The 12,591-nt window shown below is 55.7% G+C and overlaps 2 protein-coding genes across 3 annotated transcripts in view; both read right to left on the bottom strand.

Annotated features, from left to right (window-relative positions):
* Nucleotides 1-12,591, bottom strand: part of OBSCN (obscurin, cytoskeletal calmodulin and titin-interacting RhoGEF) — a 162,841-nt gene that overhangs the window by 60,670 nt on the left and 89,580 nt on the right. For both annotated transcript variants that reach the window (XM_025402023.1, XM_025402032.1), the window contains exons 44-49: nucleotides 8,295-8,561; nucleotides 7,846-8,112; nucleotides 7,482-7,754; nucleotides 6,622-6,894; nucleotides 5,713-5,909; nucleotides 5,449-5,524 (exon numbers count right to left, since the gene is read on the bottom strand). In XM_025402023.1, the coding sequence (XP_025257808.1) occupies nucleotides 5,449-5,524; nucleotides 5,713-5,909; nucleotides 6,622-6,894; nucleotides 7,482-7,754; nucleotides 7,846-8,112; nucleotides 8,295-8,561 (1,353 nt within the window). The remainder of the gene's footprint in view (nucleotides 1-5,448; nucleotides 5,525-5,712; nucleotides 5,910-6,621; nucleotides 6,895-7,481; nucleotides 7,755-7,845; nucleotides 8,113-8,294; nucleotides 8,562-12,591) is intronic.
* LOC112634505 (obscurin-like) lies at nucleotides 10,261-12,347 on the bottom strand. The gene is made up of 2 exons (XM_025402043.1): nucleotides 10,984-12,347; nucleotides 10,261-10,619 (listed from the first exon to the last, which is right to left on the bottom strand). Exons 1-2 carry the CDS (start codon nucleotides 11,276-11,278, stop codon nucleotides 10,318-10,320), a joined length of 597 nt encoding a protein of 198 aa, XP_025257828.1. The 5' UTR covers nucleotides 11,279-12,347; the 3' UTR covers nucleotides 10,261-10,317.

The following is a 12,591-nucleotide window of genomic DNA, read 5'->3' on the forward strand; positions in this document are numbered from 1 at the left end:
AAGAATAGATGCCACTGTCACAGGGCAAGGCCGGCCTGAAGGTCAGCCTGGCCACGTTCCAGTCCTGCTCTATGATGACACGGTGCCCATCCGTGCGCACCTCCCGCTCGTCCATCTTCCATGTGGCCTGCACGGGCCGTGAGTACTGGCAGAGGAGCTCGGCCGAGCCACCCTCCTCCACGGCCAAATCCTGCATGGCACTGACCACCTCCACCACGGGATCTGTCGGCCAACATGCCGGACACACATCAGCCCCTGGAGCTGAGCCACTGCAGCCATCCCCACCCTCTGCTGTCAGCATTAGAGGCTTCAGCGGCAGCAAGCGCAGAGCTGTGGCAGGAAATGGCAGAGCAGTGACCAGGGAAGGGGGCCCACCACGACAGCCCAGGGCTATCCACCGCAGACACACCTCACCCCCACCCATGGGAGACAGCACTGTCGGGCTTGGTATCTTTCCAGGGGAGCCCCTCCTGGTCCCCTTTGCCTCTACCTCCCTCTGGCCCTGGGCACACTGCCCCAACAGGGACACAAACCCTCCAAAGTCCCCCCACCCCATGCCCTCTGGCCCTGGCTCAGGAGCCAGAGCCCCAGCCCAGCTTGCCCCTTCTGCAAGGACTCTGCCATCTTTCTTGGGGTCTCTGTCCCATCTCCACTGTACAAATCCTGCTCCACAAATGGCTGTGTGCCCCGGGACTCAGGTGAACCTTCCACATTTTCTTTGAGGGTGCACAGGGGGCAAAGCCACCATGTAAGTCACTGGGAGGGGACTCCCATATGGCCAGCTCTTTCCCAGAAGGGCATAAACCTAGCCTAAGCCCACAGCGGAGGAAGCAGGTGACAGCAGGGGTAGACTCAGTAGGGGCTGCTTTTGGCTACACAAGGGACTGGGTTTCATGGCTGGGCACGTGCAGCCAGCAAGGTGATAGCCAGTAGGGCATGGGTTGGTGTCCAGCTACACCACTCCCTAAGCCCAGACTTCTCATCCACCCTCCATACCCACCTGTGCCACTGTAGGCAGACAGCATGCATAGAGTGGTGCCTACTCTGTGGCCCTGGGGGCCAATCCCTAATCCCAGGAGCCCGCAGGAAGCATACAAAAGTGCCAGCATGGCAGGGGTTGCCATCGGCCAATACCTTTCATCAACAACTTGGCCGTGGAGACCAGGGGCCCTGCGCGGAAGGTGACAGTGCCGGAGTCGGCCACCCCCAGGCCTGAGAGCGTGAGGGAGTGAAAGATCCCGTCTCGCACAGTGATGGCACTCTGGGGGCCATCCTGTAGCAGGGTCCCATCCAGCCACCAGCGGGCCTCCGGCCCACCCGCGTGAGACACCTCACAGGAGAACGTGGCCACCTCCCCTGCGAAGACATCCACATTCTGCAAGCCACGTACCAGGCATGGCGCTGCCTCTGCACAAGAGGGTAAGAAGGAGGGCGAGGCTGGGACACCCTGGAATCCACAGGACTGGGCCACTTTAGGGTTCACTGGTGTGGGGGTGTGGCACAAGAATAGATTGTGTCTCTGCTCCTAAAGCCCTCAGAAGTTCCTGAGTGTTCATAATGTACTCCTTTGACTACACTTGAGTTTATGCTAATGATGTGGCTCAGGTAGGGGTCCTGGGCAACATCAGAATGGACCTCTAGAAAGGCCAAGTGTTTAGAGGGTTGGAACTTTCCTACCCTCCCACCTCTAGGAAGGGGAGAGGGGAACAGAGATTATGCTCTATAAAAGCTCTTGAATGAGATTTGATGAGTTCCCAGGTTGATGAAGATATGGAGGTGCTAGGAGCATGGCACACCCAGAAAAGGCATGGAAGGTCTATGCCCACCCCCACCCCCATCCTTTGCCCTTTAAATCTTTTCCACATGGCTATTCCTGAGCTGTATCCTTTATAATAGCTGCTCAATACAAGTGTTTCTATGAATTCTAGGAGCTGTCTTAGCAAGTTAATCAAACTCAAGGAGGAGAAGTGGGAACCCCATTTCATAGCTGTTCAGTCAGAAGTGTGGGTGGCGTGGGACTTCCCACTGGCATCTGAAGTGGGGCAGTCTTGTGGGACTGAGCCCTTAATCTATGAAATCTGACTCTCACTCCAAGTAGAAAGTATCAGAATTGAAGTGTAGACAGCCAGTTGCTGTCTGCTAGAGAATCGCTTGGTGTATGGCCCCCGCACATCTGGTCACAGAGTGTTCTGTGCTATGAGAGTATAATAGGAGAAAAACAGTAAGTGTGTTGTTCTGTAGAATTGGTGTCAGAAGTAGGACTTGGCCAGGCACAGTGGCTCATGTCTGTAATCCCAGCACTTTGGGAGGTCAAGGTGGGAGGACTGTTTGAGCCCAGGAGTTCAAGACTAGCCTGGGAAACATAGTGAGACCCCATGGAGGCATGTGCCTGTAATCCCAGCTACTCACCAAGTTGAGGTGGGAGGATCGCTTGGGCCCAGGGGGGTTGAGGCTACACTAAGCTATGTTCACATCACTGCATTCCAGCCTGGGCAATAGGAGACCCTGTCCCCTCACCCCCACCAAAAGTGGGACTTGCTAGAATAGCCTTGGGGCTAGTAACTGGTACTGGGGCCACCCTGGGGTCTGCCAAAGCAGGTATCACCCAGACCAGGAGGGTGACCTAGGGTTATGGAATAGAAATCCACCCAGGCAAGCTGGCCCACCCTGATCACAAAGGGAGACACAGAGGCCACCCACAGTGAGCCCGTGGAGTGGCTCAGCCTCAGCTCATAGACCCGCACCCCCACACACCCCTTCAGAACATGCCTGGTTTCACCCACAGGAGGCACACATGACAGGCACACATGCCCTTCTCAGAAGGCAGAATGGACAAGCTCCAAGCCCCATGGCTGGGGTTCTTTCTGGCATTTGGTGCCTTATCTGACCCAATGTGGGTTGGATAGGAGAAGCCACAGGGCCTCCTACTGTGAGCAGATGGGAGTTGGCCTCAGAAAGTGAGTTCCCTGTCCCTGGGGGTGTGGAAGCAGATGCTTCTCCCATCCCAAGAGGGCATTTTGTCCAGATGTCCTCCAAGGCCCCTTCAGCCCAGAATTCCAGGGCCCTTATGTGGAGTGGCAACTGCTCCCTGCCTGGTCACACAGCAGGGCCCAAACTCAAGGAGCTGCCCAGACATGTTTGTGGTCACTGCCTGCCCTGTGCCTTCCACACTCTCCTCCTCCCTCCCATCCACCTCTCAGATGGAAACTCAGTGTGGTCATGTCAGATAGAACTTGCCCAGGCTACTGCTGCCCACACAGTTGAACCCCACACCACACAGGCAAGGGAGGAAGACAGAACCAAAGGCTTATTCCACCACCTGCTGCCTGGAATCATGCAACGGAGATGCCGCCCTCCATCCTTGCTTGCCCCTGAGTAACTTCCCGAGACCATCCTGTGAGCCTCCTCACAAAGAGAGAGAAACTGCAGTTGGCAAAGCCCAGACAATACACTTCCATCCCATGGGGTGAGGAAGTGTCGGTGGGGAGAACTTACAGAGATACCAGCCACCCATTAGGACAACACCAGGCAAATCAGCCCCTGTGCCCACCCAAGCAGGCCCTCCGCTGGAAGCCTCTCCATGCTCTTCCTCATGTGTACCACTGACACCCCACCACCAGCTCCTGGTCTTCCCTTGACTGTCTTCCCCAAGTGCACATCTGACCACCTCCTCATCTTGCCCCACCAACTCTTCATTCTTGTCTCCAGCAAGTTCCCAAGTTCTTCCACCATACCACCTAAAACCTACCTAGGTCTGAGATGGGCACCCATTTACACACCTGTGCCAGGGCCCTCACCACAAGGTCACAGCCAGATGTCTGTATGTGAGTCAGCTCACCCAGGCTGAGAATACCTCACCTAGAGAGGGGCCAAAGCACAGCCCAGCTCCATGGTGCTCCATACAGTTGCCCACTCTGATGAACATACCAGGCCCCTGCTATCCTGCCCCTGCTCAGGACACCTGGGAAACTTCCTGTCTTCACCATTCAACTTGAGGGCACTGGCATCTGGAACCTTTCCCAAACCCACAAGTGACAGAACTGACTGCATCTGTCTCCTTTTAAAGACTTGGGAGTGGGAGGTGGCACCTAGGATGAAGGACACACTATCTCCATGTCCAACTCCTCCAACAGATTGGGGATCCCCTGAAGGCAGACTGCATCTGGCCCATCATGAGGTTCAGGACTTGCTAAAGGGTAGGAGCTTAGAGAGTATATTCTATGGTGAATGAATGGATAGCAGGTGGATTGTGAATGTATGATGGATGGTGGATAGATGGTGGATGAATGGAAAGATAGCTGAATAGTGGATGAGTGAGTGATGAATACATGAGTGGATGGGGGAAGGGTAGATGGATGGTAGACAGGTGAATAGATGGATGGATGGGTGGATGGTAGATGAATGGAAGGATGGGTGAATGGATAGTGGATGGATAGATGGATAGTAAATGGACGGATAGCAGATGGATCAGTGGGTGGGTGGATGGATGGTGGGTGTGTGAATGGATAACGAATAGACGAATGGAGGATGTATAAATGATGTATGGATGGTGAATGGGCAGATGGATGGATGAATGGAGGAACAGCGGGATGGATAGATGAATAGTAAATGGATGGATGGTGGATGGGTGGATGGTGAATGGATGGCTGGTGGATGGTGAATGGATGGATGGTAGCTGTATGGATGACTGGATGGATTATGAATGGACTGATGGACAGATGATAGAAGGATGGATGATAGATGAATGGCCAGATGATGGATGGATGGTGGATAGCAGATGGATGGAAGGTGGATAGGTAAATGGATAAATGGATGAACAGATGGATGATGAGTACACAGATGGGACACATTTGAGACCTAAAGGCAGGACAGTAGGGGAAGAACACTCAAGGACAAGCACTCAGGGATGACCAGCTCTGGGTGCAAAGTATGACCCAGGCTGAAGGCTCCTAAAATCTTGTTTGCGTGCTTGCCCAAATCCATACATTTGTCATAGGCATGCTTTTGCATCTGCACCTTTGAGCCTGTCAGGCATGCAGATGTGTGTAAACATAGATGCGCTGGCATGTACATGCATCCGTAGCATAGGAGTAGGCTTTTGGAGGATGGAAGTCAGGAAGGTCCTGCCTCCACCTTAGGGCCCAAGTCTATGGCAGCTGGGCCCCCCATCTCCCTCCCGCAGGTGGCATTAATCCTGGACAGGGACCCCACACACACCCTGGAATTTCTCAAGACTACCTTCACCAGCCTACTCGCCAGTGACCTCTCTGGTCCTTGGCTTCAGTCGCCAGGGGTTGGAAAATTGCCAGCCCCAAGACAAGATCACTGTAGGAAGTCTTGGATTTCTGCCCCCTGCCCGCTGACAGCTGCCAATGGGTAGGACGTTCTGGTGCCCAGGAAGCTGGGCATCTGCAGGCAGAGTGACCGGTGTGGAAAGGGGCTGCCCACCTGTGACTTTCAGCTGGGCCTCAGAGCTACACGTGCCCACGTGGAAACTGACAGTTCCAGCATCTTCAAGGGTCACCTAGGAAGCAGGGAGAGACATGCTTGGCCCTGAGAGCCCCCATCCCGACCAGGAGGAGCCCAGCCAGCTTGCCAGACCTCAGTGACAGGAGGTCATCACTTCCCCAACACAACCCCCTGGTGGAAGACCTTCCTGAATGGAGTTGGAAGCATTCCTGTCCTGGTACACTCAGGTCCCAGAGGCCTCACCTTGTGCAGGGTAAGCAGGTGGAGTGTGCCCTGCTCCACAGTGATGTCATTCATCTCGTTGTCCTGCAGGGGCACCCCTCCTAAAGCCCAGCAGGCTTCCTGGCCTGAAGCTCTGGATAGCCGGCACTGGAAGCTGGCATCCTGGCCCTCACTGAGCTGCACGTCCTGCAGGGGCTCCAGGATGGTCACCTCAGGAGCTGGACACAGGGGAGGCATGGGTGTCAGCCTCAGCGTCTGAGGTGCCCCCTCAATCAGCACAGTCTCATCGTCCTGGGAGTCCATCCCTGGGTATCCTCCCCCACGCACAAAGACATGCACATGGGGGCCTGTTCTCAGCTCCCCACTCCAGTTGCAGGCAGAGTCTGCTCTAATGGACAGTGGATGGGTGAATGGATCAATGGAGGAATGAATGGATGGATAATGGGTGGATGGATGGATGGCTGATCAATGGATAAATAGATGGATTGTGGATGGATCGATGGATAATGGATGGATGATGGATGGATGGATAGTGAATGGGTGGATGAATGGGTGAATGGTAAATGGATGAATGAAAGGATGGATGACGGGTGGATAAATGGGACTAGCGTGAGAACTAGAGGAGATGGTGCAGATGACTGAGGGCTGGGAGTGGGCTATGGTTTGCAGTGGCCCCACCACGAGGGCCAAGACCCAAACTCCAACACTGTGTCAGCCTACTGGAAGCTCACAACCACCTGCCTCACCAGCCTGACTCAGCCTACTCTCCTCTGACATCCTGGGGCCACCCTGAAATGCCAGCTCACAGGTCCACCTCCCTGCCAGGCCCCAGCCTCCAAAGGCAGGAACCTTTGCTGTCTGGCTCCATACCCAGCAGGGCCCAGACATTCTAACCCCGTGCAGTCACTGGTGGGGCCTGCCTGTGGCTACCTCTGATGGTGAGCTGGGCGGAGGAAGCACAGTTGCCCAAATGGAAGGAGACAGTGCCAGCATCCTCAGGTGTCACACCCTTCAGTCGCAGTGTGTGGATGCAGCCATCCTGCACAGTCACTTCTGTCACCTCATTGCTTTGCAGTGGCAGGCCTTGTAGGCACCACTGCATGCCTGTGGCTCCAGCCCTGGACACCTCGCAGCTGAACTCAACATCCTCATTGGCCAGCACCTCTGCATCAACCAGCCCCCGCACAATGGTCACCTCAGGCTCTGAGGGGTGGGGCGAGATGGTTCCCTTTACCAGCCAGGTAAAAGAGCCTAGGCCAAGCTCCCATGCCCACTCCTCCAGGAAGTCTTCCTGGGCACCCTCACACTCTTCTGCCATGGCCCATCTGTCCCACATGGCTTTTGTTTCCTGATGTGCTCACAAGCACAGATCCTGCCATGACACTGAGCTCTTTGGGGACAGAACCTGGGCTGGAAGTGTGGGCCAAGAGGGCAGTTGTGTCTGAGGAATGGGAAGGGGTCGTGGGACACCCAACTGCCTGTCAACTCCCACAACGCAGCCAGCCCCATCCTGGCTAGCACAGCAGGGAGGCAAGGCTTGTAGGAGAAATAGGTGGGGGCTCAGCAGCGCACCCTCGCACCGGCCTCAGGGGTGGGCTTGAGGGGCTGCAGCCTGTTTCCTTGCTGCCCAGGTTCTCTCGGAGAGCCCTGACAGGGACACTGGGAGGTGCGAGGGTGAGGAGGAAGACAGCGTGAGAGCAGGGGACTCAGGTGCACCCAGAAGGCAACCATAAGTGGGTGGGATGGCAGGGAAGGGCTCACCCTCTCCTCTGGGAGGCCCCACCACTCACCTGTGACCCTGAGGGAGGCAGTGGTTTTCTGGCCACCTGTCACGCAGGCATACTCGCCCGTGTCCTTGGCCTCCAGTTGGTGGATCAGCAGCTCCCGCATGGCCCCCTGGCTCCGCATTTCGTACTTGGGGCCCGCATGCAGCTCCACACCCTCCTTGAGCCATTGCACCGTGGCCCCCGACTCTGCATCGCTCAGCTGACAGCACAGCCGGGCTATGTCACCTGTCTCCTGCTCCAGGCTCTGCAGCCGGGTCTCGAACTTGGGCCTGGGGACTGCGGGGGATGCAGGAAGGGATGCTTAACACTTCTTGCCTCTGACCAAGGGTGAGGGGCTGTGGGAGGCAGGGGTTGGTGAGCAGCTCACCACGGACAGAGAGGCTGGCCATGCTGTGTGTGTGGCCCGTGTCGCACGTGTAGTCACCCGCATCCTCCTGCTCCACTCCGTGTACCAGCAGCTCCGCAGCTGCACCATCCTGCACCATCTGGTACTTGGCACAAGGGAAGAGCTCCAGGGAGCCCTTGCGCCACTCCACGCTTGCACCCGCCCGGCTCAGCTCACAGCGTAAGTGTGCTGTGCCTCCCTCATCCACCTCCTGGGGCTGCAGCTCTTGGAGGAACCGCACAGGGGCAGCTGCAGGGAAGGGAGCAGGGCGTGAGGGCAGGTCCCTGAGGAGCTATAAGGGGGAATGAACAAGTGTGATACAGGGCAAAGTGGGGAGGGGGAAACCGCACCAGAGCAGCTACCAGGAAGGAGGCAGGCCCAAAGCACTGGAACTGTGCTATATCCTGGGCCAGGCCAGCCTGGGTTCCCACCTGTGACAGTGAGGGTGGCGCTGGTGGCCTGGGAGCCACAGGTGCAAGTGTATTCTCCAGTGTCTTCACGTCGTAGGTCCCGTAACACCAGCTCCGCAGTGCAGCCCTGAAGCCGTGGCTCCTGGCGCCCATTGGCCCGCAGCTGCAGGCCACCCTTGCTCCAGACCACTGTAGCAGTGGGCTCAGACAGCTCACACTGCAGGGTGGCTGTGGAGCCCTCCTCTGCCTGCAGACTCTGCAGCGGCTCCCGGAACACTGGCTGTGGGGCTGCAAGGGGCAAGGGGCAGGGTCAGCTCCAGATCTACACCAGGCATCGCTCTCCAGGCCGGCAGATGAGGACCTGGGCTCCTCCCAGCTCCCTGGCCTGGCTCCACAGGCGGTGCTGCCTCAGATGGTACCACCAGTCTGTGATTCAGGAGCGAGAAGGCAGTGTCGTGGGAAAGCAGGGAGGGGCTAGATCTACCCAGGGCTTAGGAGGCTGTCCTCTCACCCAGGACCCCACTCCCAACCCCCGCAGAGCCACACCCTCCAGAGCCCAGGGCAAAGATGTGTACTTCAGAACCCAAGGTGAGGCCCTGTACCCCATACCCAAGGGCAGAGCTGAGTCCCCCAGATCCCAGGGCGAGGCCAGGGCCCAGGGCTATAGGTTCCACCTCCCCTCCGTGGGCACCCAAATCCCAGGGCAGGAATGTGTATTCAGACTCCAGAGTGAGGCCATGTCTTCCAGACCCCAGGAGAGGGCCATGTCCCCCAGACTCCAGGGCAGGGACCGGGTTCCCTTAGACCCTCAGGTGTTATGGGGGCTGTTTGCCCCACAAGGCTACACTGAGAACCAGGGCCAGCCTGCAGGGCCCAGGGCTCTAGGTCCTGCCTCCCTTTCCTGGGCACCAAAGGCCTCCCTCCGAGAAGGACATGAGACCCTGTGGCTAAAAGACTTCAGGTCTCAAATGAAGGATGGCAGAAAGTTGGATTGATTAGGTAGTGATGGGAGGCAGGGGGAGAGAGACAAGGTGGGAATTCCTTCCCTACAACCATGACTGGTACACAAGGTCACATGGCTGAAGCTCAGTATAGATACCAGGGCACAGGATAACGTTGGAACCCATGAGCAGAGGGGACAGAGGAAACAGCAAGAGGAAGAGGAAAGGAGCATCCACAAGGAGAAGGTGTGCTGTCCCTGTGACTGCACATGGAGGAAAGACACACACCCACATCAGTCCATGTGGCCACATGTGGTCATTACCCTTGACAATGAGAGTGGCTGACGTCTTCTCCTGCCCACATACACATGAGTACTCCCCAGTGTCTGCCACGGACAGGCCATGAATCTGCAGCTCACATCTGGTCCCGTCCTGCCTCAGGCTATATCTGTCCCCATCTCTGAGGGTTTCAGGTCCCTTCCTCCACTCAACAGGGGCCGCCTTGCTCAGCTCACATTGCAGCATAGCTGTGGCCCCTTCTGTGGCCTCTTCATTCTTCAGACCCTTTGTGAACTTGGCGGGCAAGGCTGGGAAGGTCAGAAGATAAGGACACAATCATGCCTCTGAGCCCACAGAAGAGACAGGACACGGATGACAGAAAAGACACAGAACCCAAATGGACATGAGCCACATCGGGATGTACTGAGCACAGGCTGTGCACTGTGGCTTCCCTCAGTCCAGGCTGTACAGCACATGACCATGGCCCCTTCTGTGGCCTCCTCACGCCTAGGTCTTTGTATGAATCTGGCACATACAGAGCTGGAGAGGGTCAATCACACATGAAAATCAGATCATCTGGAGCACTTTGGTGGACAAAATATGAGAGAATGGAGGACAAGACATAGAGCCCAACAGGGCAACATGACTGAACCCATGCTGGTACACAGGTGGGAGCTGGCTGGAGATGCTGTTTTCTCCTGGTTTCTGCCACAGCCCAGGAGGCTGGAAGGGATTCTGTGGAATTATGGGAACAGGATGACATGGACACAGGGAGACGACACGGAATGAGAGGAGACGGAGGGCATGAAATCAGTACTGGCACACTAGAACATGGCTTTGCTTGGCCACATGTGATCTTTACCCCTGATGGTGAGTATGGCTGAGGTCCTCTCCTGCCCACAAATGCACGAGTACTCCCCGGCATCTGCCACAGCCAGGCCACGAATCTGTAGCTCACACCTGGTCCCGTCCTGCCTCAGGCTGTGTCTGTCCCCATCTCGGAGGGTTTCAGGTCCCTTCCTCCACTCCACAGGGGCCGCCTTGTTCAGTTCACACTGCAGTGTGGCTGTGGTCCCTTCTCTGGCCTCCTGGTTTGTCATGTTGTCTATGAATCTGGCTGGCAGGGCTGGGAAGGACCAAGCAGTCACTGAGATCATCAGACTATCTGGACAACTCTGTGGACAGGACACAGACACACACAAGGAGCCACACAAACCACCAAAGGACCATGGCAGAATGAGCAAATGAATGTACGGAAGGCGAGAAAGCACCTGGCCCAAGAGGAACAGAGAACATGCAGGGATGGGGATGAACAGGAGGACATCTCCTGATGAAGAGAAGGGGAGGCAGGAGATGCCCAGAGGACCCCAGTTAGAGGACAGACAACTTCAGGGTTCCCCCAGGGATGCCACATTTGGAAGTAGAAAGTGGTGACACAGAGACACATAGATCCCAAGCCGCAAGTCCATGTGACCACACGGGATCTTTACCCCTGACGGTGAGTGTAGCTGAGGTCCTCTCCTGCCCGCATACACACAAATACTCTCCAGTATCCTCCACAGCCAGGCCACGAATCTGCAGCTCACACCTCGTTCCGTCCTGCCTCAGACTGTATCTGTCCCCATCTCTAAGGGTCTCAGACCCCTTCTGCCACTCCACAGGGGCCACCTTGCTCAGCTCACACTGCAGCACAGCCGTGGCCCCTTCTGTGGCTTCGTGATTTCTCACATCTTCTATGAATCTGGCCGGGAGGGCTGGGAAGGACCAAGCAGTCACTGAGATCATCAGAATAACTAGACGATTCTGTGGACAGGACACAGACACACACAAGGAGGCACACAAACCACCACAGGACCATGGCAGAATGAGCAAATGAATGTACAGAGGGTGATAAAGCACATGGCCCAGGAGGAACAGAGAACACAGTCCCCATCTCTGAGGGTCTCAGGTCCCTCCTTCCACTCCACAGGGACCACCTTGCTCAGCTCACACTGTGGTGTGGCTGTGGCCCCTTCTGAGGCCTCCTTGGTCTTCAGATCTTGTGTGAATTGGGCAGGCAGGGGTACGAAGGGTCACATGGACAGAAGCCATCAAGCCCTCGGGAGGATCTGAGGGACACACCTGAACATCCAGGAAGAAAACAGAAGCAGGAAGGCTGGAGGGACTGGGGATGAGGTGGACCAAAGTGCATTTGACAGTGAAGACTTCCTACATTCTGCCTGTGAGGTGCAGATTGGGTGGGAGATGGGCTCCATTCTGGATCTCTTCTCAGAGGGCATCTTGTCCTACCTGTGAACTTTCATTATGGGGAAGCAAGACAGGCTCCTCCAACTTGCAACCCACATATGCAATAATGTGATGGACATCTCTCTATGATGACATAGGAGGCACCTTCAGGTCCCAATATCCACTGATCCCTTGTCATCCCTCACACAAGAGACAGCCTGACCAGACAGGCCTTCCATCCAGCACTGCCCATGCTTAGATATACCTCAGCTCACTGTACAACATCCCAGCCCACACAATGCCCTGCTACCTCCATCTAACATGCTCCTGGACTGACTCTATGAATCCACATTCCCACATATTACCCTGATTCATATCACCTAGATCATGAAGACACCAGATGTGGCCTCGAACCACACCTCTGAAGCTCCAATCTACCATTCTCTCTTGCCTCCTGACTCCAGGCAAGGGGCTCACAAGTTAGCAGAGCAGAGCCTAACCCAATTACATAGCCATAGCCTGCTATGGGTTGTGTTTCTACAGAAGTAAAACGTTGAAGTCCTAACTTCCACTATCAGAATATGACTGTTTTTGAGATAGGGCCTTTAAAGAGGTGATTAACGCTAAATGGGATCACAAGGGTGGCATCTAATCCAATATAAATGCTGTCCTCATAAGAAAAGGAGATTAGGACACAAACACAGAAGGACCAGTGAAGACACAGAGAAAATGGCTGCCTACAAGCCAAGGAGAGAGGCCTCAGAAGGAGCCAACCCTACTGACACCTGGAACTCAAACCATCTAGTCTCCAGAATGGTGAGGAAATACATTTCTGTTATTTATACCACCCAGTCTATGATACTTTCTTTATG

This window comes from Theropithecus gelada, chromosome 1, assembly GCF_003255815.1.
Source record: "Theropithecus gelada isolate Dixy chromosome 1, Tgel_1.0, whole genome shotgun sequence".
NCBI classification, from domain to species: Eukaryota; Metazoa; Chordata; class Mammalia; order Primates; family Cercopithecidae; genus Theropithecus; species Theropithecus gelada.